At 49.4% G+C, this 25,000-nt stretch overlaps 1 protein-coding gene across 1 annotated transcript in view; it reads right to left on the bottom strand.

Annotated features, from left to right (window-relative positions):
- The window catches only part of bnc2 (basonuclin zinc finger protein 2), a 100,554-nt gene that overhangs the window by 25,467 nt on the left and 50,087 nt on the right, over positions 1-25,000 (bottom strand). Inside the window, exons 3-4 of the mRNA XM_079731045.1 lie at positions 20,779-20,881; positions 17,923-18,158 (exon numbers count right to left, since the gene is read on the bottom strand). Coding sequence (XP_079587171.1) covers positions 17,923-18,158; positions 20,779-20,881 — 339 coding nt within the window. The remainder of the gene's footprint in view (positions 1-17,922; positions 18,159-20,778; positions 20,882-25,000) is intronic.

Below are 25,000 nucleotides of genomic sequence, written 5' to 3'. Positions count from 1 at the left end.
CTGCGTGTGTGCCTGTGTGTGTGTGTATGTGTGTGCGTCAGAAACATATTTCCTCCCTTCTAATTAGCACAAGGGAGTCCTGGGGGCAATCAGTTGCGGGGTTAATGAGAGACAGGGGGAGAGACACAGAGAAACAAAGAGAGAGAGAGAGAGAGAGAGAGAGAGAGAATAAGAGAGAGAGAGAGAGAGAGAGAGAGAGAGGGAAACAAAAATGAGGGGGAGGGACACAGGGTGACAGAGGGATAGAGAGGGAGGCACATGGAAAAAGAGAGTGAGGGAGGATGAGAGACAGAGAGAAACTGAGAAGTGGAAAGATGAGTGGACGGGAGAGAGTCATGGAGAGGTAGGGTAAGAGAGGTGAGGAGAGAGAGGTGTGGATAAAAGGAAGATGGCGAGAGATACCGGGAGAGAGGTAGGGATGAAAGAGATAGAGGTTGGGATCAGAGAGAGAGAGGGAGTGGTGGTGATCAGAGAGAGGGAGAAAGACATATACGGAGGGTTAGAGAGAGAGAGCGAGAGCGCGCGCGCGAGAGAGAGAGAGTGAGAGAGAGAGAGAGAGGTGGAGTGTGGGCTGTGTCTCTGCCACAGCACTACAACGGTAGGCCTCTCATCAGGCTGTCACCCTGAAGGGCCATCACACACACAAGGAGCCCACAATGATGCGCTGGATTGTGACAGATCCCATGCCCACACCACACACACACACACACACACACAGACACACACACACACACACAATCACACATACATGCTTGTCTCAGCGCCCTGATAGTTGTTCTGTCTATCTTTGTCTCTTATTATCTCTGCTTCGCCATTCTCTCTCTCTCACTCACTCTTTCTGTCTCCCTCCATCTCTGTCGCTCTATCTCTCTTTCCTGCCTCTCTCTCTCTCTCTCTCACTCTCTCTCGCTCTCGCTCTCACTTTGGAAGCAGCCCGGTTGTGACAGCACATTTCTCTGCTCACTGACACTGGCACTCTCACTCTGACACTGCGAGAAGAGAAAGCAAGGAAGGGAGGTAGGGATAGAGAGATGGGAGACTAGGGGAGAGGGAGGGAGAGAGCACCGTGCCAAACCGGTCCTGACATCTGTCTGTTCCTCCAAGTGTTGTGAGGGGTGAAACAAGCTCTGAAACAAAGGGCTTGTTGCCTAAAAAGATGTGCCCAGAAGACATGGATGACATCAGCCCGGCGCTTCCTGTTATCAAAGCATGTCAGCTCCCCACCCTCACCCCTGCCCCCTCGTGTCAAATTATTCAGCTGTTGTTTTGTTTTGTTTTGTTCTTCTTCTCTTTCTTTTTCTCCTGCTTTTTTCACAACGGATGCACACTTTTGTTTCAAACAAACCCGAGGAGACCGACGACAGCTTCTGAGGTTTTAATTGGTTGTTAAACCGTGTGCGCTCATCGCCCTAAAAAACTGGGGTTGAGACAGAGAGCATCCCTGTCACGCACTCTTTTGGGCCTATCCTCTGTCTCTCTCTCTCTCTCTCTCTCTCTCTCTCTGTCCTATGCTCTCTCGCTCTCGGAGTCTGAGTGACCTGGTGTCAGACGGAGGGAAATGGATCTCGCATGGCAGATCATTTGGCTGTCACTCCAATCATGGCGGGGTCTTCAGTGAAGGACAGGAGGGAAGGGGTGGTGAGGGGGGGGGGGCTGTGCGCTGCATTATTAATGAGAGTGCTGCCATTAGTGACATTTATACGGCTCACTGACACTGTTGCGCACATACACGCATCCATGCGCATCCACACATGTGCACGACACCACTTGGCGTTCATTTTCATATTTGACTACTTCCGTCATTTTTGTTAGCGAATTATTCGGATGTAAAACATGTGCTTCCTTCTCGTTTCAGTTTCCTTCTTCCCTCTCGATTTTGTTCTCCACTTTCCAAATAATTGAGTGCTTGTGTTTGGCCAACGTAAATATCGGGCTTTGGTTCAAGTGAACAAAAACTACACAGGGCCAGACTTCAGTCCCATTTCTCCACCTGTCTCCGTCACATGGCTTTCGTCAGGAGCAGCGTCTCTCTCTCCCATGACTGTTCGGTGAAGAAACTTGTGAGACAGCGACTCGAGCAGCGTCTAGGGTTCTGCTGGGCTGCACCCGGGGCCAACCCGCACGGAGGCTGGCCCCGGGGCTGCACGTAGGGCCCCTGGAGGTGTCGGCGGCTGTGTGGATGCAGACCAAAGGGAGAGACAGTGGGGGTTTGGGGGTAGAAGATAGGGAGGTGGGTTCACTTGTGGATTTACGGCCATTGCTCCCTGAACCACACCGTATAAATTTCTCTGAATGTGACGCGTGTTTCTACTGGTTCCAAGCCGCCTGAAACTCCCCCCCCCCCCCCCCCCCAGCCAGGGGTTCTTTTCCCCAGATGCACGCTTGGAGAACCTTAAGTACAGATATGCCGCCAGATGTTGACCTGCTTTTCCCTTTATTTATGAAACATTTTCACTTCTTGTAATGTTGACCTTTTCAGAGGGATTTTTAGTTTTGTTGGGATGTGATGGGGTCGGTATGAGATGATAGGGAGCTTGGAGAGGTCCATGGAGGTGGCGGAGGCTGTGATGGTGACGGGGTGGTGTCGGTGGTGGTGGGGTGAGTTTGGGATGGTTGTGGTGGTGATGGTGAGGTGAGGTTTGAATGGGGGTGGTGGCGGCAAGGTTGGTGTGGTGGTTGATAGTGTGGTTTCAAAGTTATGGTGGTGGTGATCAGATAGAGGCGGTGGTGGGAAAGTTGTGGGGGGGCGGAGGATGGTGATGAAAGGAGGTGGTTTAAGTGTCTCTTCCCTGTTTGGATAATGCCATCAGCCGCCACGCTCAAATGCTGTTGTGTACACAGTAGCAAGAAGAAAGACAGAGAGAGAGAGAGAGAGAGAGAGAGAGAGAGAGAGAGAGAGAGTTGATGGGGGAATGGCCTTCTTGGGGGATTCTTGTGTTTGTCCTCAAGGGTTCAAACATCGGCTCCTCTAAATCTCTTTCTCATCACACTTGAGCAGAGGAGGAGAATGAGGAGATAGGGTAGAGAGAGAGGACAGAGCTGGAAGGGACATTGAGTTAAACTATGTGTTTTTAACGTGATTTACTCTTGCTTTCATAGTTAGCATGAACCAGACCATGGTTATGAACTAGTTACACATCAATAATTCCTTGGGAACTCGAGGCACCTCAAGCGGGCTTGAAGTGAAAGTCAAAAAGAAGCCTGTATCAGGAATCTCCTGGATGGACCCCGGTATCAAAACAGTCCAGCGATTACGGTGTTCAAATCTCGCACTCTGAAGAAATAGGGGTCTCAGGCCTGAAGCCAACAGTGGAATCCGCAAAGAAAATAGGACTATAGAGGTCTACAAGCGGTGATGGACTGTAGGCTGATTCCCTAATAGGTAGGCCACCTGGTTCTACTTACAAAAAGGTGGAGGCCAGTAGCGAGATTAGCTAAACATGCCCATAAACGGAGAAGGTGCATGGACCTGGACTGTGATAACAGGACCCGGCAGACATTTTTTTTGCAACAGAATTAAATCCTGGACGGGACTTCTGGCAGACTAAGGGAATACTTTCACATGGGATCTAGGTGTTGGTGTCACAATAAAATACAATCGAAGGACAGCGTATTGTTCTAAGGAGGAATTATCGCCGTAGTTCTCGTCCAGAAGTCACGAAGTGGACATCTGCAAGCCGTTTTTTTTCTTCTTTCGCGTTATCTCAAAGTAAACTAAGTTTAACTTCTCAGCTGCAGTTCGAACTCAGAACAGTCAAAAACCTACAAACCTATCCACACTATAAATTGAGTTGGACAGTATAAACCCCCCGATGTAAAACTGTAAAAGTTCAATGTTTGATTCAAACAAGCTTTTGAAACACCTGGGAATGTTAAGACAATCGCCAGAATCTTCCAGGAGTTGCCGTTCCCCAAGGGACATGGGGAGAGAGTGAGAGAGCAGCTTGTAGCAATAAGGAGACTTGATCTAACAGCCTGATCCTGGGACTTTCACCTCCGTAATGAGGTTTGTCAGCTTGGCAGCGCCGCGGAAAACCGCTTTGTTCAGCGTCACCCAGGCTGGGGCCGGGGGTTTTGTCAGGGATCAAGGTGCCTACAGTCGCCCCCCCCTCCCTATGCCATTCCTCCCCACCACCCTACCAACCACCCTGCGAAACCAAACTACGTACGCACATGCCACATGCTGTTGCCTGTCAGAGGTGTGATTCGTTGACTTCCATTGTAATCGGGAGATACGTTCATTGTCGGATTGTCACGCCGTCTCGTCTCTTCTCCCCGTCGTCGTAGCGTTCCTGTTCTCAGGTCAGCGTTCTGCGTCTGTCTGCTGTGATGCCTCCGGCAGAGAGCATGACAGGGCGACAGAGGGCATGTTTAACACCTTGCGCTAACACCGGTGCCAGGTTAGCGGCTAACAGTTCGCGTTTCGAGAGCCCGCGGCAAAATGTCATTTACCTGCTGTTCCTGCGGGGCTGTGCTGAACGATAGTTGCTATACCCATGTCACACGCTGACAAGTATGAACACACACACACACACACACACACACTTACACACACACACACACACACACACACACACACACTAAATGCCACGCGACTCTGGTCTCCCAGTAATAGCTTGGGGCCTCTTGGGACATTCTGCTGAATGTTCCCTGCCTTATCTTTGTTTATGTGAAGGCCAGAGTCTCAGAGTGCCAGCCTGCTCCTTGTTTGCATGAGTGTGTATGTGTGTGTGTGTGTGTGTGTGTGTGTGTGTATGTGTGTGTGTGTGTGTGTGTGTGTGTATGTATATGAGTGTGTGCCAATCTGCTTATGTCTACAGTAAGTGTGTTTCTGTTTGTTTGTGGGATTTTCTGTTGCTGTTTGTGTTTAAGTGAGTGTGTGTGCGTGTGTGTGTGTGTATGTATGTGTGTATGTGTGTGTGTGTATGTGTGTGCGTGTGTGTCTGTGAGTGTGGGAGTGGTTGATGACGCAGAAGTGGCACCAAAGCACCCACTGGCATGGAGCCCTAGATCCTGAAGATGGTAGAGGGAATAACTCACCCACACACACTCTCTCTCTCTCTCTCCCTCTCTCTCTCTCTCTCTCTCTCTCTCTCTCTCTCAAACCAATAAAGTTATGAGAGAGTTATTAGACACTGACATTGCACAGCGATCGCTACAACTAATTGCTAGTGCATGTGCCCATACCGACTGATTGTGTGTGTCTGTGTGCACGTGAGACATAGACACAACACAGGCACACACACACAACCTCACATACACACATACACACATACCCACGCTTGCGTCGGAAAATCTGTGTGAGGTTGTGACGTCTGCACTTTCCTACACGCATAGCGTGGAAGAAGAAGAGAGAGAGCGAGCGAGAGAGAGAGAGAGAGAGAGAGAGAGCGAGTGAGAGTGAGAGTGAGAGAGAGAGAGCGAGAGAGAGAGAGAGAGAGAGAGAGAGGGAGGGAGAGAGACGGTGGGAAAGCTCATATTAAAAGGCAGCCATGTAAGAAACGATGCATCATGGAGTCGCTGAGCGCGCTCTTCTGGTGGCCTGAGTGTCATATCCTGTCTGTGTGTGGTGGTCGGTGGGCCGTGGCAGGGGGCGGGGGGGGGGGGGTAGTGCCAGGGACGTCTCACTCGGTGGTCCCTGTGCTCAGCCACTTAGCTGGCTTTTAATAAGACAAGTCTCTTAGAGGACCGAGCCAAGCCTATGAGCAGCGCTGTGCTCACATTTTTCTCTTTCCTCTCTCTCATTTCTTTTGGGTACTTTTATGAGAGACGTTTTCTGTAGTGGGAGGCGGGGGGGTGCTGGCATTTGCCAATTCCTCTCCTGTGTTTTTGTGTGTTTGTGTGTTTTTGTGTGCGTGAATAAAAAAAATATTAATAGGTATTACAACACTCTCTCTCTCCGTTCTTTCTTATTGTTCTCATTCCCTCTCTCTCTTTCCCTCTCTCTCTCTCTCCATCCCTCTCTCCCTCTCTCTTTCCCTCTCTCTCTCCCTCCATCCCTCTCTCCCTCGCCACTCTTTCTCTGGGTGAGGTTTTAATAAAGCCTCAGCCGTGCACCACACTGAGATAACCCTGTGATGGTGGGGCCTAATTAGCCCCTCCCAACGCAGAGAGCAGTTGCTTCACGCCTCGTTTTCCGCACTCATCTGCACTCAAAACGGGATAAATTGATTCCATTTGCCTGCCACTTAATGCCCTGATTGTTTATTGGCATGGCTGGGAGTTTGGAAAGGCATAACAACAAACAAAGAATGAAAAAAAAGAGGGTCTTTAGGCATTACAAGGCAGCGATTATAGCAATCACCATAAAAACAAATGTGCATCACCTTTGATTGAAAGCCATCTGACTCCATCTTTGTTTTTAGCCAAGGTTTCGTCAATTAAAAGAGAAACCGTTTATAATGGCTTTCCCTTGGACCTGTTTGCCTCCTCTGTCTGGGTATGATGGTAGAGGACATGGCCTCTGTGCACCAGGGTTGTAGGGTTCAGTTATGTTCTCTCTCACTCTCTCACACACACACACACACACACACACACACACACACACACACACACACACACACACACACACACACACACACACAAACACACACACACACACACTCACCCTTTCCTTCCAACTTCTTAACCATCCACATGTACACCTCCTGTCCGGGGTGAAGTGAAGCTCGACCAATTGGCCGAGGGGAGAGTGAAGGAGGGAGGGTATGACAGAGAGACATACAGAGTGCATGTGAGAGGGTGAGCGGGAGACGGCCCCATGCCCTCTGCTAAAACCACCTGCCTATGACAGGTCGTCCTGCTTAATAAAGCCACTGATGCACAGCCTGTCAGAGGAAGGCTGGGTTAACTAGACGGAGGGCTGTGGAGGACCCCGGTGGATGATAGATGGACTCAACACCAGTACTACCTCCACCGCCGATCTGCTGGGTTGCTGCTTAAAAAAAAAACCCTTGCGAAGATACGGGTTGCTTGTTTTTTTGGTGCCACGCAAGGTTCCATTGCTAGGGAAGGGCGAGCTCCACCGGAGTGGAAAAGGGGTTAGTGTTAAAGATGAATATCAGCCAACGTGTACCTGAGCAGTGGTCAGCCTTGACCTCCACCACCAACACCACAGCCTCCACCCGGCGGATGGAGGGTGGATTAAACAATGGAGCAATACAACCGATGGAGGGAGAGGGAGAGAGAGAGAGAGAGAGAGAGAGAGAGAGAGAGAGAGAGAGAGAGCTCCCACCCCCCTAGCAGCAGTGTGCCTAGCTCATTTCCGATGCCAGCTTGCTCCCCTGCTACTTTATGAGGGAGCTCTCCTCCCCATCGCCCTCACCTCAGGACACACTCACAGTGGCTAAATGTTTCCATGTGACACACACACACACACACACACAAACACACACACACACACACACACACGCAAACACACACACACACAAACATACACTTAGGTACACCGGGCTGCTACCTTAATAACCCACTCACCGCACATACCCATATCCCTAATGTGTGTGTGTTTGTTTGTGTATGTGTGTTTGTGTGTATGTGTGTGTATGCTTGTGTGTGTGTGTATTTGTCGAGTGCAGACGTGTGTTTCTAGAAGCTAATTTCAAGCCAGCGATGTTTTTTTCGTTTGCATATTGAACTGCATTATTTATTAAGTGGAGTATATTTAATGACATGATGTGCTCATCTTTACTGGCATCTGAAACACACACACACACAAGACACACACACACACACACACACACACACACACACACACACACATAAGCCCGCTCCTCACACCGATAGCATAAGGATGCCGTGTGACAATCAATGGCGGACTGGAATCCTCCCTGGCGATCGATGCGGAGGTCGGCTGCCCAGACAGAGCCGCATGGCGGGAGCAACACCTTCCCAGTCTGTCATTAATGTTGCTGACCTTGAAGTGAGATCCCCGTTCCCGCCCAAAATAACAAGACAACGCCGCAGCTGCCGCTGCAGCCACTTCAAAACACACCCGCTACTTCCTTCCTCGAGACGCCCGACGCTTCGCCCAGACAGGATACGATGACTTATGAAAGAGGAGGGATGAAACAGGAGTTGTCAGTGGCAGGAGAGGGATTCTGTTTGAGGAGGTAATTATAACGCTGTCTCCTTTGAAAAAGAGAGAGAGGGGCGAGCCGCCGAACGAAAGTAAATAAAAAAAAATCCCAGATGGGAAGGCCAGCCGCGGATCCCCTGTCTCAATTAGGGCGTGCGGCCCGCTGCGCGAGCTCTCTCCTGGGGGGAAGGGGAAAGAGGGCCAAAGCAGCATAAGCTCAGGCACCACTCCTGGGACAACTCTCCGAGGACCCGGACACGGTGAAGAAGGGAAAGGCAAATGTGCAGCGAAAAGACCAGGAACCCCATTACATGGATCAATGTAGCGCGCCGCGAGAGAGGGAGACATAGAGGGAGAGAGAGAGGTATAGAGAATGTGTGACGAGGAGGGGGCCCATTAATACAGGGGGAATATTCCTTTTCATAGTAATTATGACATGCCAGCAGAGCTCAGTAGGAAGGAGGAAGAGAGACACTAGTGGCCCTACTACATCTCTCAGATACAGACACACAGATAACTCCTTCTATATTGGAGATTTAGATTAGGAGAGAAGAGAGAGAGACAGAGAGAGAGAGAGAGATAGGGTTGTGGGAGAGGAAGAGAGTGAGGTGTGTGTAGAGAGTTTGGGAAGGGGTAGGAGCATGCGAATCAAACTAGCATTGGTGATAAAGCTCTAGGATTGGCTGCTAGGCTTTGAAGTCAGCCTCATCGAAGGGGATTTGGAATGGACTTGGTTTGTGTGTGGGAGTGTGTGTGTGTACACATCGTCCAGGTTTATCCAAAACCCTTCCAAAGTCTCATGTGGAAAAGCCCTCTTAATCTGCCCTGTATTTTAAAAGTGTCATTTTCACTTCCCATGTTAGTGTGCTCCCCAATCACATCACATCACCTCATTGGATGCCCACCAACATAAAAACACACCTCCCCACAGGTTGTTCATCATCTCCATCCCCTGACCCTACAGAGGGATAACTCCCCTGCTATGCTGACATTCTGCATGAACACGTACATCTGACCACCAGTGAGTTCTGATTAGTTTCTGTGTTAATATTTTATTTCAGGATATGCTTATTAAGCAGTTTATTGCATCCTGTGATGGAGCGCACACATGTGACTGTTATTCCACATCTGGTTCCAAAAGAGTCTTAAACCTTTTGTTACCCCACCATTAAATATGTGTGTGTTTTAAAGATGTGGAAATGATGCTTATGACTTTGCATTGGCTCTTAAAGATGTTGGTTGTTGTTGTGTTTTTATTATTTTCATTATTATTATTAATATTAATATTTTCACAATCTTTTGTTTGAGTTTGTAGTTAACGGTGCCTAGGGAAAGATGCAGGACATGTATGATTCTCTGCAGGGTTTGAAGGGACTGCACTTGTGTGTGTGTGTGTGTGTGTGTGTGTGTGTGTGTGTGTGTGTGTGTGTGTCTGTGTGTGTGGTGTGTGTGTGTCTGTGTGTGTGTGTGTGTGTGTGTGCGTGTGTGCGTGCGTGTGTGTGTGTGTGTGTGTTAGGTGGTGTAAACAAGTGTGTATGGCAATGTTACTCAGTGTGTTGTGTGTGTTTGAGAGAGTGTGCATGTGGGTGTGTGGTATTCCGAGAGAGAAAGAGAAGGACTTAAAGAGCGCGAAAGAGGCTAAGGTGGAGCAAGAGAAAGAGAAAGAGCGACGGGAAGAGTGAGAGGAGAGGAGAGCACAGTGTGTCCCTGTGTGAGAGGCTGTGTGCAGCCGTGGTTTGGAGTTAAAACAACAACATCAAGCTAAATAACCTAACATAACAGAGCGCTGGGTCCGGCCTGCCAGAGCAAACACACACACACACTGCACTACTTCACCTCGCTGCTTGACTCACAGCAAAGGAAACCAAAAGATATTGAAGATAGCAGAAATTGGGGGGGGAAATATAAAGTATTTCATTTGTGTGTGTGTGTGTGTGTGTGTTCAGTTTGGTATGAGGTCGAGGCAGTGCCAGGGTTCAGACCTGCATCGCGGTTTGAATGCCAGTTGAACTTTCTCTCGGACGAATGGCATAAATGATGCGGTACGAAACTGAACTCCCCACCCAGAGCCAGTGCACGGCTCCAGCCCCGATGTGAGCCCGCGCTGGAAAACAAGCCTTTGGAGATCTATACTGCTTATATAGATCCTTATTTATATCTTTATAGACATATATAGCTAATGTCAATGGCACCAGGGAACACTCCCGTCAAGTACGGGGGGTGGGACAGCATAGCACGGTACGTTTTAAAACACACAGCGGAGATATAAAAAATCGAAAAAGAAACCACCGTCTTTTTTTTTACATTCAGTGTGTCACCGTGAACCCGTGTGGTTTCAGCGTCCACCTCCCCGCTCACAGTTTTTACGGCGCGGTGTTCTCGTCGTCAGCCTCCGAACAAGCTGCGCGTCGTTAAAGAAAGAAACGGGCCTGGGTTTCCTTCGACTGTTCTGAAGCCTCTCCGTCCCAGCGGCAGCAGCAGCAGCAGCGGCGGCGGTGGCTGCAGTGAGTCGCGCCTCGCTGGAACTGCGGGAAGCGAAAAAATACCATCCAAATCCAATATCAGGGGAATTACTTCCCAAATTCCTCCCTACAACGTAACCCGGCCGTAACCTTGCTTCTCCAGCTTGGATTCATTTGGGGGGCTTGGGTGTGGGATTGAGGAAAAGAGGGACGAGGGGGGAGCAGGGGGGCGGCAGGCCTGCTCCAGGCGCTGGGGCCTTGGAGCTTTGTGAACACCGGGAGCATGAAACAGCGACACAGAAACATTCCCACAACGCTTTAGTGGGACTTTAGTGCTGAATGTTCCAGGGATTAGCGCTCCAACCTGGGGTGGATTCCTTATCGCCGATACGTGTTCCCCCGCTGAAGACTTAAATAAAGGTCTTATCTTGCGATCACTGCTGCCACTGTATCTCGTGTGTCACCGCTTTGGCAAAATGACGCGCCGATGGGGCCGTCGCTCTGATTTATGAACCAAAGATAAGGGTGATAAAAGAACAGGAGGAGGGAGAAGATTCACGACAAAGGGAAGACCGGCGTGTCAGCTTGTTTCCATGCGTGAGTAGGTGGCTGTGGGTGAAAGGGTGACCGCGTCTATTTATCCGGCATTAGAGTGTGTGTTATGTGTCTATGTGCAGTATGTGTGTGTGTTTTATGTGTGTGTGTATGTGTCTTAAAGAGAGAGGGGAGTGTGGCGAGTCCAAATCACCTTGATTCAGTACACCGGCCCCTCTTTGAAGTGCTCATGGGGGCTGGTGGTGGAAGCACAGAGCCAAGACTCCTATAAGCCTTCCAGCCCAACAAAAATGTAGCCTGACGTCCCCGCGAAATCATAACCATATGAATGTAAGAATTTCCACCGTAGAGGAACGCTTTCCTACCCCCGCATTTCAAGCCCTCCACCCTCCCTTAGCCCCACCACCCCCTACCCTCGTCCATCCCCCAAGACGGAGGGGCTTTAGTGAGTGATAACACAAAGCAGGTTGGGGAGAGGGAAGTATGGTGGAGGTGATGGAGGAGAGGGGAGGAGGAGGGGATGGAGGAGAGGGGAGGAGAGGATGGAGGAGAGAGGAGGAGGAGGGGATGGAGGAGAGGGGAGGAGGAGGAGATGGAGGAGAGGATGGAGGAGAGAGGAGGAGGAGGTCATGTTGGAGAGAGGTGGAGGTGATAGAGGAGATAGGAGGTGATGGAGGAGAGATGAGGAGGAGAGAGGAGGAGGGGATGGAGGACAGAGGAGGAAGAGGTGATGGAAAAGTGGGGAGGAGAAGATGGAGGAGAGAGGAGGAGGAGCTGATGGAGGAGAGAGGAGAAGAGAGGAGGAGGGGGTGATGGAGGAGAGAGGAGGAAGAGGTGATGGAGAAGTGGGGAGGAGGGGATGGAGGAGAAAGGAGGAGGTGATGGAGGACAGAGGAAGAGGACGTGATGGAGGAGAGAGGAGGAAAGAGGAGGAGTTGATGGAGGAGAGAGGAGGAGGAGGTGATGAAGAGGAGGTGATGTAGGAGAGAGGAGGAGGAGGAGAGCGAGGAGAGTGGCGTCGGGAGGATATTGTGCGAGTGGAGGGGAGGGAGGGGGGTGAGTTTGATGCTGCATGGCGCCTAGGCCCACGACTACCTAAAATGGAAGTTCTCTCGGGTGCAGATCAAGAGGTACTGCGACCTTTACAGTCGACGGAGCAAAAGGGAGGGAGGGAGGGGGGGGGGGGGGGGGAGCAGGGGACGGAGAAAAGAAGGGGAAAAAGGGAAGAAAAGGATGAAAGAGAGAAAGAGGAGAGAGAGCCGAGCAGTACCTCGGCTGTGGCCCCAGGAACCACCTGCGACTGGAAATGGTTTCCTGTCTTACACAAAACCTTGTTGCACTCTAATCCATGTAATTACATCTTATATTCAACATGTGTAGGTACACATGTACAGCATTATGCTTACAGCCCTTTGTGCAGCGCCGATGTGACCTCCGCAAACAGCTGCCCCCCCCCCCACACACACCCCCTCACACTGTAATTATTAACCGTATGTGTTTAGTAAATAAAATTAAGATTGAGTTAATATTCATGCGGTGAATGTGTTCCTCACAATGTAAACGCATTGGCTGCCACAAACAGTCACGCACACGGACAACCGTCGCACACATACGCAGTTTGGCAAACATTACCTCTACACACATACACACACACACACACACACGCATTCCTTACTGCAACCCAAGATAAGCCAGGACCCGGTGTGCCCAGATGTCAGCTTATTTGAATAAAATGGCCCCATTGTACCTCTCTCTCTCTCTCTCTCTCTCTCTCTCTCTCTCTCTCTCTCTCTCTCTCTCTCTCTCTTACCATCGTCTCCTTCCCTCTTTCTCTCTGCCTCCCTCTCTCCCTGTTTCTCTTTCTCTCTCTCACTCCCTCTCTCGCCCTCTCCCTCTCTCTCGCTCTCTCATGTGGAGGTAATAGTAGAAAGGTAGAGTGAACAATAGCTGGTCTCTGCGGGCTGCTCGCTAGACAAGTGTGATTGTGTTGGCGTTCGTGTGCAACCCTGATAGTTAGCATCTGCATTCCTGTGTGTGTGTGTGTGTGTGTGTGTGTGTGTGTGTGTGTGTGTATGTGTGTGTCTGTGAGTGTGTGCATGCATGTGTGTGAATGGAAGCATGTCTATGCAATTAGAGGTCAGACTGTGTGTGTGTGCCTGTGTGCCTGGCTGCCTGTGTGTATTTATGTGTATGTGTATGTGTGGGTGTGTGTGCGGTGCTTGACTGCATGTGAGTGTGTGTTTGTGGTGCAGGCCTGCATGTGTGTGTACGTTTATGTGCATGTGTCCGTGTGTGACTGCATGTGTCTGTGTTTGTGTGTGTGTGTGTTTGTGTGTGTGCGTGTGTGTGTTTGTGTGTGTGTGTGGTGAAGTGGTTGTTAGAGGTTCCATCTGGGTCTCCTGGAAGCAGTGCGGAGTCAGGAAAACCACATCTCATAAAATAGGAGGCAGCTCGATGTTCTACAAGGACAGAACATTACTGAGAATGTCGCTCAGGAAAACACTGGGCTTAGGACCATATGTTGGCTCCACTCTCTCTCCCCCTCTCTCTCTCTCTCTCTTTCGGTCTGTCTATCCGTCTCACTCACCCTCTCTATCTTGCGTTTCCTTTCTCTGTGTAATTTTTGACTCGACGCAGAGCCAAAGATTGACAAAAAGCAAGGCCGACGAGACAATATGAGTGAGGAAGAGAAAGATGAAGAGGAACGACGAAAGAGAAGAAAAACGGGAAGGAATGAGAAAGAGAGGAAAAGAGAGAGGGGGAAAAAATGTACAGGCCAGAACTGATAGAAATTCCATCTGCTGCTATCAAACAGGAGAGGTGAGGGGTGACAGGCCGGGAGAGAGAGAGGCCTATTTTTATAATAATATCTGAGAGGTGGGCATCTGTTCTGCATTGGCTGTGGGTTTGGAAACAACTGCCGACCAGAGGAAAAAAAGGGATGAGCAGATTGATGGAGGGAAGAATCTGAGAGAGGAAGGTGCAAGGTCCTGCCAATGTACGGGGGCAAAGAAAACTTGGGACATAACCCTGATTTATTCTTTCATCGTTGCTGAATCTTGAGATTAGGGATACCTCAGGACAATCTTCTGACGGAATATTTACAGCACATAATTCTGAATAATCAAGAGCTTTAAGTTATGCAAGTTATGTTAATATTATCATTGTAATTGCACTTGCTAGCTCTTTTGCGACATTTACTATCTAACGTTACTGGTGGTGCTTGCGTACGCGGGGAAGAGAGAGTTCTGACCGAAGGTCGCTCCACTTGTTCTCCCATCAAGAGGAATAAGAAGAGGGAAGGAGACAAAGAGAATGAGAGGAAGAACGACAGAAGGAGATTAATATTGATGTAATGTCCAATTCCGCTCCTTAACAAATCAAAATTATAAACACTTGATAAGCCATTGAGTCTTTTTTTCTTATTATATCGATTAATTCCCCCTGCTTAAGCGAGCCTATTACAACGGTAAATTGCAAAGTGATCCCCATATTTAGTCACACCTCTTCAACTAATTCATTGAGTTTTACGGAGCGAGGCGTGCACGTTCAGAGGGCTTTACCTTGGGTCATTACATTTATTCCTTTCTTCAATAAGCTGGGGTTGAATGGATGAGTGATGGGGACGCTTTTCAGTGGGCAAAGAGGTTCAACTGTGGCTTATCTTTTGTCCATTCCAGTGTTTCACCACTGTGGTGTTGTTCATGGCAATTATCGTCTGTTTTATCCAGATATCCACAGATGGAATGGAAGTGACCATGGTGGTGACGCGATCATGGTGGACACTATAATTAGAAAATGCCATGTCCGGACTGTTTTATTCATGTGTCCCTTAATGACGCGGTGGTGCGAACTGTTTCCACTGATTATGTGGTTTTTTTTTAAAAGACGCGACAGTGGCGCAAAGCAAAAAAAACAACATATGCGTGTTCAGTGTACGGGTCCTTAGTTCACCTCCGCTTAAATGCTGAGACAGCGGAATTATGCGCTCAAAAGATGCCTGGAGAATTCAACCTCTGGAGGAACCCAAGCAGATGAGGCTGGGTCTACATCTGTCCCGTCCCACCCTGAGTTACTGCTGAGGCTGGCCAGAGCCAGCACACATCAGGGAGCCACACATGGACATGTGACATACAGGTAATATAGCTTTTAACTACTGCTAGTTTAGAGAATGATTGTAGTTCATGTGTGTTTCTTGCCATGTGTATTTGCTGAAGGATCAGTGTATGCCTGTGTGTGCCTATTTATGTGTGTGTGTGTGTGTGTGTGTGTGTGTGTGTGTGTGTGTGTGTGTGTGTGTGTGTGTGTGTGTGTGTGTGTGTGTGTGTCTGTGTGTGTGTGTCTGTGTGTGCGTGTGTGTGTGTGTGTGCGTGTGTGTGTGTGTGTGCGTGTGTGTGTGTGCGTGTGTGTGTGTGCGTGTGTGTGTGTGTGTGTGTGTGCGTGTGTGTGTGTGCGTGTGTGTGTGTGTGTGTGTGTGTGTGTGTGTGTATACAGCTCTGGTCCAGCGTGCTGTGGTCAGGCACCCGAGGAGTCAGGCAGGGATACTCTGTCAGCTCTGTCCTGGGCTCTCTGGTGCGTCACTGACACCCACACACACTGACACCCACACACACTGGCACCCAGGGGGGGGGCGGGCACACACACACAATCACACGTACACACAATTGTGGGAACATGCAACACAAACATTCTCATACATTCACACACACATACACATGTGCGTGTGTTTGTATGCTTGCGAACATACACACACCATGTTATATACTACCCCCTACCCCTCTTTTAAATAAGACAGTGAACACATACAAATAAAAAGACCTAGAGAGAGCCATACCCTTGTATAAAATAAAACAGATAACATCCGTACTATGCCTGTGAACAGCAATAATCTAATTATATAATGTCTCCCTTTGTATTTTTCTACAATCCCCAAGTTGCCAACATAATTTCATACCAAAGAACTGACAATGAAAACACATCAATTCATTAAGTCACACATGCTCCCCCTCTCATCTCATCTGCTCATATCTGGCGTTTACATCGGTCTTAAATACCGAGGAACATTCTCCTGACTGACGCCGCCGTCGCCCCCGGGCCCCACGCAACATGATTGGATTTCATAGCTACTTACGAGCTAATAGCGCCGCACAATGACCGCTCACTGTACTTAAGTGACAGGCTGCTAGCTCCAAGCAGCTAGCGTCTCCGGTTCCTTTGAAGCCTCCCTTCTTCTGGGGGAGTTCTGGGGGATTTGGCCAGTAGCGTGGCGCGAGGGCCGGGTGTTTGAGCCCAGCGATGCTCCAATCCGCCTGGCTATTAGAACCAGCTGATAGACACAGCAGGGACACATGGGAACCAGCAGTGTTCCCCACGGTCACCCATACACACAGCGCTTTCCCACAGTCCAGGGCTGGCCTGGACACTGCACTGGTTTATCAGAGATATACCGGGATTTAACGTGATCTGTGTGTGTGTGTGTGTGTGTGTGTGTGTGTGTGTGTGTGTGTGTGTGTGTGTGTGTGTGTGTGTGCGAGTGTGTTTGTGTAATGGAGAGAATTTGCAATAAATAATGCATCTAATGAAAATAATTGAGGGGAAATAAAGTGAATGCAGAATATTTTATTGAAATAGTCAGCCAAATGTAAATTGTGAATTGTAAATAAGCAGGGAGATTATTTGATTTAGCTGCATGACGCAAATTTTGCGTGTGTGTGTGTGTTTATATTTAGGTGTGTGTATTTAGGTGTGTGTATCGGTGTGTCCGTGTATATTAAGGTGTGTATGTGTGTGTGTGTGTGTGCGACTGCTCCCTAATAGAACGGAGGGAGCCTGTGAATAGTTTACTCACAGAAGCTGTTTCTACATGCAAGGCCTCAAACCACCCTCTCCACACTCGCCATGCTGTTCCACTTACCCCCGTTGCAATACTAAACCATACATGTACACACACACACCCACATAAATTAACACACATGTAAGGACCCACACAGACACACACACACGCACACACACACACACACACACACACACACAAACAGACACACAGAGGAGAAACCACAAGCACATGTTCACTCTCTGTTAACTAATTCATTCAGGAACTCTTTGGTTTGGGCTGTGAGGCCAGACCCCGGCTGCACCTTTGATTGAGAAATGTGTCTGACTGCAATTATATGGGAGGGCTGGAGCGAGAGAGAACTCCTTGGTGGGTTTATAGTTTGCTGGCATGACATTTTTTCTTTTCACTTTTTCTTGTTGCATTTTCTTGTCCCTCCTCTCTCCAGGAGAAGGAGTACGAGGCCAGGGTGTGGTTTTACCAGCGTATGCGTGGAGGACATGGGCAGGCAGTAGTGAATCTGAAGTAGGACTGTCACTTCTGAATTGGTATTTCTATATTTTTCCAAATACCCTGTTCACTGTTTGGGCGTTTAAATCACCCTGCCTGTGATTCACAACTCAACACACACAGTCTGTGGGATATCAATTGGTACACGATACACCAATTCCCCTCTCAATAATCTGCAATTAGGATACGTTTGTGTATGTGTCTCACTCTGCCAGCAGCACCAACGTTCAGGAATGGACATTTGCAATGAATCCCCCTTTTGTTAAACCCTGGAAACATTCAAGGCAGGTGGATGTGTAGGATACACCTAAACCCTTGCCTCCTAGCCTCATGTGTGTGCGTTCTGCGGGCAGGGATTTGTTTGTGTAAGTCCGTGTGTGTGTTTCTACGTTTACACGTCCGTCCACGCGTGTATAAATGTGCGTGTGTGTTTGTTGGTGTATACTGCATAGTAAATAATTTTGCTGTTCATTTACCGGGCCGACTTGCAGGATGTACCCGCGCACGTAGTCCCTGAGCGTCCATCCCAGGCCGTGCAGGATGTGAAGCACCTCCTCCTGCTTGAGCACGGAGAACAGGCGGTCCAGCAGGATCTTCAGGCGCACGGGCACGGCCTGGGTGCCGTACAGCATCAGGCTGCTGATGTCAAACACCACGTTGGACTGCACGATCTCCACCTGGGTGGGGTGGTACAGGTGCTGGGTGCTCAGCTTGTCCAGAGCTGGAAGGGGGAAGAAGGGGGGGACACACACACACACACACACACACACACACACATAAGTGCATACCCAGAGATAGACACGCAGAGACACGTACATATTCACAGAGAGGAGCGCACACACACACACACACACACAGACACACCAACACACACACACACACACTCACACACACACACACACACAAACACATGGTTAATGACTATCAGGTTTCCTGGTCTTGGGGAGCCAGTGTCCACTCAGCAGCAGGTGATGATAACTTATCTATGAGGAGGAGGAGAGCCATTAATGGAATTGTTTCCCTCTCTCTCTCGTCTCTCTTTCTCTCGCTGTCTCATTTTAGACTAATCTGACGCCTTGCTTTTAGTCTCCTGTGGCCCCCGTATTCCTCTCCGTATTCCTTCGTCTTCTTCTCCTCCACCTCCTCCTTTGCCTCAATCAAGCTCTATTGACAGTGCCCAATTTCCCTGTCTCTTACTGTTTGTCTCTCTCTCTTTCTCTCACTCATTCTCTCTCTCTCTCTCTCTCTCTCTCTGTCTCTCTCTCTCTTCTCGCCCTCTTTCTTTCTCTCCCTCTCTCCGTCCTCAACGTGAACCTTGCTTCTTTCAGTAATGTCTCGCTCGCCCATTTTTCACCCCTCTCTCTCCCTCTATTTTCTTTCCTTCCTTTCCTTTTTGCGGGTCGGCCTGGGTGACACCTGGTCAGGCGGTTTTCCTTCCATTCCTCAATCCCTCCCTCCCTCCCGCTCTCCCATCATCCCCCCACTCTCTCTCTCTCTCTCTGATGCTTCGCTCGCACTCACTCTCCTATCCCGTCTCTCTCTCTCTCTCTCTCTCTCTCTCTCTCTCCCTCTCTCTCTCTCTCTCCCTCTCTCCCTCTCTCTCTCTCTCTCTCTCTCTCCATGTCTCTCTCCATGTCTCTCTGCTCTCTGTCAGTCTGGGTGACACCTGGTGGGGTCTTTTCTCTCTGATCCTCACATGGCTTTTTTCCTTTCTTTCTTTCTTTTTCTTCAAACTTTCTCTTCTCCCCTCCCCCCCCCCCCCCCCCCCCCCCCCCCCCAACTGAAGGAGGGCGTTTGCCTGACAAGGCAGCGCGGCCAGACACGAACACAATAAAAAATGAAGAACTACTTGTCAGAGACACTGCCAACACCGACATTAAATGAGAGGAGGCGGGGGGGAGGGTATAGGGGGGGGGGGGAGGTTGGGAGAGCGAGAGACAGTGTGGGGGAGGTAAGGGGGGGGGGGGGGGGTGCGGAGAGACAGGCAGCTGACAGTTCAGAGGGAAAGAGATTTTTTTACAGTCAACAGGGTTTCTGAGTAGTGCTGAAGGGCCTGCGACTCTCTCTCTCTTTCCTTCTCTCTCAGTCTCCCTCCCTCTCTCTCTCTCTCCTGCAGACCAGGGCCAAACAGGTGTTTTCTTTTATGTGCCTCTTTTTTGTCCCCCTCCCTCCTTCGCTCCCTTTGTACTTTTCTGCTCTCCTCCTTGGCTCTGTTTTTTTATGCACGTGTGAAAAAGTCACAAGGTGTGGTCCCCTCATGCCTCCCCTCCCTCCCTCCCTTCCCTCCCTTCCCTCCCTCCCTCCCTCCCTCCCTCCCCTCCCTCCCTCCCTTCCCTCCCCTCCCTCCCTCCCTCCCTTCCCTCCCCTCCCTCCCTCCCCGTCCCTCCCCTTGCTCCTTGCATATTCTATGTTTGATGTGTGCTGTACAGGTACTGACAACCTCACAGAGCACTAAAGGTGGGGGGGGGGGGGGGGGGCGGGCATGACAAACCACTGAACCAAAAGACAGTTTGGACGCCATACACAAGCCGCTGCTTGTTTTGGGGGGTAGTTTGTCTTTTGGTCTTCAATGGTCATGGACTGTCTTGTTTATTCATTTTGCGTAATGTAATGGATTTAAGATGGAGGCTTTTATTTTGAACTGTGACGCACAGGTGCGTGTGTTTGTTAGATCCTCAAGGAAGGAACTAAAAAATGTGTGTGTGTGTGTGTGGGGGGGGGGGGGGGGGGAACGGCAGCCCTCCAGTGCTTGCGTTTTTTAGCATGACATGAGATTTAAACTATCCCTGTCCTATTTGTCTTCCTGAAACATGCGAAGGGAGCTGCACATTTATTCCCCACCCCCCCGCAACAGACGGTTCAAATGAGGTCCAAGTCGGACCCTCAGTTCTCTCTTCAGGGGCCCGAGAGGACGCTTTACGAGGGGCCTGAAGCAGACCTCAGAGAGCCCTAAAGTCCTCATCCCACCCGTTTATAGAGAGAGGTGCACAGAACATTAGGAGGGAGAGAGAGAGACGCAGAGATAGAGAGAGGTTCAGCAGACATGAGGCGAGAGGGAGATAAAAATAAAGAGAGGGGGACTGATAAAATACAGAGAAAGTAATGACTATAGAGAAAACAAGGAGAGGGAGATAGAGGAATTGGGGAGAAAGAGAGACAGAGTGAATGAGGTAATAAGAGAGAATAAGTCTAAATGCAGCGTTGTGGGTCATGTTCAGTACTCGATTTCGTAATAAAAAAGATCTGATAAAGATCTGAGGGGCACAAAACCTGCAGTTATAGGTTATAGGAGTGAAACTCAGAGAGCTTCTGAGTAAAATTCAAAATGGCGGCTGTCTTACCGTGAGCCACCCAGCCGTGTTTGCACTGGTCACATGTCCGTAGGTGGATCTTCCCTGGCTGGAAACACTCACACGTGCAGTTCACCAGAGTGCAGCGGATAGCCTGGAAGGGTCAGAGAGAGCGAGAGAGAGAGAGACATTACAAGGCATCCCAGACCTCTCTTGAGCGTGATATTGATTAAAGACAATAGATAAGAAAAGACAGAAAGATTGAGAGTTTAGCTCGCTTTATCAACGCGCAGAGGTGAAAAGAGTTTATGGCGTCAACAGAGAGAGAAACACACAAAAAAGTCATTCCCTATTTGTGGGAACAAATTTCACGAGTACATAAAATTGAAATATTAACATGATTTCAGTGTGTGGCTTGTTTGAGAATGTTTGGTTTTGATAAGCAAAGCCGTTAACAATGATATATATATGGTGGTATCGTCTGTTTCACATCATTTGAAATATGAATGTAATGTAATACAATACATATATATATATACGCAGACACACACGGACACGTTCACTCACACACATACACACACACACACACACACTCACACGCACACCTTCATGTATAAATGCAAACAGACTGGGAGGGTTAAAGGTGGGAGTCCAAATATATGACGTGTTTGACCCATATTTCTCAACCAGAGGCCGTATAGACTATGCACACACTATCAGACATGACACACAGGCTGCATTTTGACAAAGCTGCCTTTAAACTGACACAAACCACCTCACAAACAGCGACGGGGAAATGAAAACCTCAATGATCACACTTTAGTTCATAGAAATCACAATAAAAGTCAGCCGAATGTGGCCCCATTAGAGCGTATCTGTGCTTGATGCGATTATCCCCGGATTAAACCACTTGACTCTAGGGTTTTTTATCCACTTCTATACGATGGGGCCATAAAAGCCATGTGGATAAGCAGTTTCCCACCCCTTTACACCTTGGCCCGGAGCACAGCCCGTACCTGCCGCAGTTGTAAAGACCGATTAGCAAATGGAAGTATCAAAGTGAACAGCGGCTAATCCGAGATTAAATGTAGATTACACCACCTCTCACTGGTGTGTCACCGCACCGTTTGACACCGGCACGAAACAGAACACGGAGATTATTTTAGAGCGAGAGCATTTTTCGGGGCTCTCCAGGTGGTGTGGGGAAATCCTCATGGTAAGCTAGGATTATTTATTATGAGGTGCGCTTTAGCTTTCGCTCACATAGCGGTCGCCCCTTAGCCAGCCAGAGAGACTGATACGGATTCAGGTGGGCAGGTGTGGGTGTCGGCAAAGTACATCAAACAGTCCCTGCAAACAAACTTTGACGGCTCAGCGGCAACGCAGGCAATCATTCATAACAGCTGTTTTTCAACGTGTACGTCGTGTGTTCATGCTTGTACCAATGTGTGATAATCAGTTAATATACGTGTGATTTGGGAGATTACACCTCGTAGGCCTTGGTCTTGTGTTTACGCGTCCGCAAAAATGTACCAGAATAAAATATTCCAACATCCACCATTCAAATATAAATATGAAAAAAATCAAGCCGTGAACTATAAAAGCGTCGAGGGGTTAGCGAGGACAAACCGGTGCTCGCCGTGATGTGTGGGGTTGAACGTGGTGACACGAAAAAAAACAAAGCTGTGCTCTAATTAACTACCGCAGCCACGGTCGCCCTAGCGACGAGGAAATAAACAGATGGAAATATCAAACACGCCTCGCCTCGACAGCTGACAGCATAGTTTAAAGGAGGTGGGGGTGGGGGTGGTGATGGGGGGTTTCCGTCTGATACAGCAATTATGCTGCATGCCACCAGCTACTGTGGGGGTCTCCGCTGTGACAAGACACCCTTTAATCACAGAGTTATTACGCTAGCAGCTAGCGGCAACCCGCTCCTACCAGGCCCATTAAGCAGTTAGCAGCATTAGCACACATTAAAGGGCCTTGCTCCTCCCCACAGCGAGAGGAGCATGAGGAGGAGAGGAGGAGACAGGGAGAGACGGGGGAGCTGAGCATGTTGTCATTCAGGGCTCCACACACAGTGGCTTGATCTTCACGTCAAGTCGGGTAGAGATGAATCATGGTGATTCACCTAACAGATGCTTTCATCCAAAGGCTGCCCACAGTTATTTCCATTATGGAGCAGGTAGGGATTGAAACCTTGATCAAAGATGCCTACCGACCGATAGGTTGTTTACACGGGGGATCGAACCCAGCACCTTTTGGCTCAGCCACCACAATCCCAGTCCCATTTATTTTATTTTGTAACGCAATGAGTGTGAAAGATGTGTATCCGCAACAAGAAGAACCTAGCCACAGACAGAAGGTCAAGAGAGATGAAAAACAAAAGAAGTCGAAGATAAGAAAGGACATGTTTTATGACTCTGGTGTTGGCCTGTGCACACTCAACGCCTGTGGCCCAGGACGAGGGAGGGCCGGGATGGGGGGCCGGGATGGGGGGGGGGGGGGTCATTTGGCTCGGTTGAACCCCCATGTCCTGCTCTTCGGCTGGGACAAGCGTGGGCCCTACATCCCCCTGCTGCGCTCGGCACATATTTGTCACAGCAGGGCTGTGTCTGTGTGTGTGTGTGTGTGTGTGTGTGTGTGTGTGTGTGTGTGTGTGTTTGTATGTGTGTGTGTGCGTGTGTCCTGGCCCCCGATACGGAGCATGAGTCACCCTGTTAGCGTCTCGCCACGGTTTCCTCTCTGGCTCCCAACCTCAGGGGGACTACGGTGAGGAAGAGGACACAGGGGCGTGCATGTGTGTGTGTGACTGTGTGTGTGTGTGTGTGTGTGTGTGTGATTGTGACTGTTTGTTTGTATGTTAAAGAAGGGACAGAGAAATGGAGAAAAGAAGTGTGAAGCCCCCCCCCCACCCCCCACCCAAGCCCCATTGCAATTAAAAGCAGACAACGGCTGAAAGCAAAACTCCCAGTGCTCCGAGCTCCTGTGCTGCTATTGTCACGACCGGGCCTAAACCTGCCACATAAAACGACACACCATTTCCCGCTCTTATCTAGGGGGTTTGAAGTGTACATGAGTGTGTGTGTGTGTGTGTGTGTGCGCGCGTGTGTGTGTGTGTGCAGCCCGCCACTAGCCTGAAGAGCTACGCCTTGGCGTTGGAGGTAAATGGATGTTTTGCTTGGCGCGCGCTACTCTGTCCCAGCCCTGTTGTATAAACAGCGCAGAGGCAGCAGGGGTGGCCAGCATCAGATTGGGAAACGCTCTCAATTAAAGTGACTCTCTTACAAGGACAGATGGAGACGAAAACAGCAGGAAATGTGTGTGTGTGTGTGTGTGTGTGTGTGTGTTTCCACTCAAAGTCGTCGCCAAGTGGACATAGATGAGGAGCGAACATGTGGGCTACAGTCAATACAATCCCACGCCTTTGTCAAGTAGTCTAAAGATATGTAAACCATGTCCCTGCCTCAGTGATATGAACGTTATTTGTTGGATTATTGGAGAGGTCATCTTGTGAGACTGAACTAAGGGCCTAAAAGATGCTAGGCATGGTGCTTTTACCATAGCGGCAACTTCACATTCCCTATCGTTGAACTGTTAGCAGACTATGAAGTTAGTACAGTAAAGTGCATCGACTTCCCCAAAACTCTCCTCCTTTCCTCTAGTAGTGCCTTCCATGTGCCTTCTAGACAGAGAGAGGGTGAGTGAGAGAGAGACAGAGAGGATAGGGGAGAGGGAGACGGAAAAGAAGAGGGAGAGAGGAGAGGGAGAGAGGGGAGGGGGAGTAGGATAGGAGAGAGGGAGAAGGAGAAAAGGAGAGGGAGCTAGAGAAGGAAGGAGAGGAGAATCCGCTGTAGGAAGGAGGCCTTGAATGAGTGACTGCTGCATCTCTCTCCCTCCTTAATTGAAACCTTCAGCATGTTCGACACACGGCCACAGACCACAGCTCTTGTTTGGTGAGTTACTAAAGCTTACATCTAAATGAAAAACCTGTGTGTTGTGTGTCGCGTGCGCGCATGTGAGTGTGTCGGTGTGTGTGTGAAAATGTGTGCATGTGTCTGTTTGCATCTCGTCTCGCCTGTGTGCGCTGCAGCCCTGAGCTGCTCGTGTGCGTATAGAATTTGTCTCTGTTTTGGGTCACTGTAAAACACTGGGAGCATCTTGTCCTTGTCTTCCACCCACAAGATATTATCTCATCTGAGAGTTAGCTGCTGAAATGCCGTCAATTTCCTGCCAGAAATGTGCGGCCAACGTGTGGAGGAAAGAGAGA

Source organism: Pollachius pollachius, assembly GCF_949987615.1.
Source record: "Pollachius pollachius genome assembly, chromosome: 2".
In the NCBI taxonomy this organism is placed as follows: Eukaryota; Metazoa; Chordata; class Actinopteri; order Gadiformes; family Gadidae; genus Pollachius; species Pollachius pollachius.
This window is presented reverse-complemented; position numbering and strand designations above follow the sequence as displayed.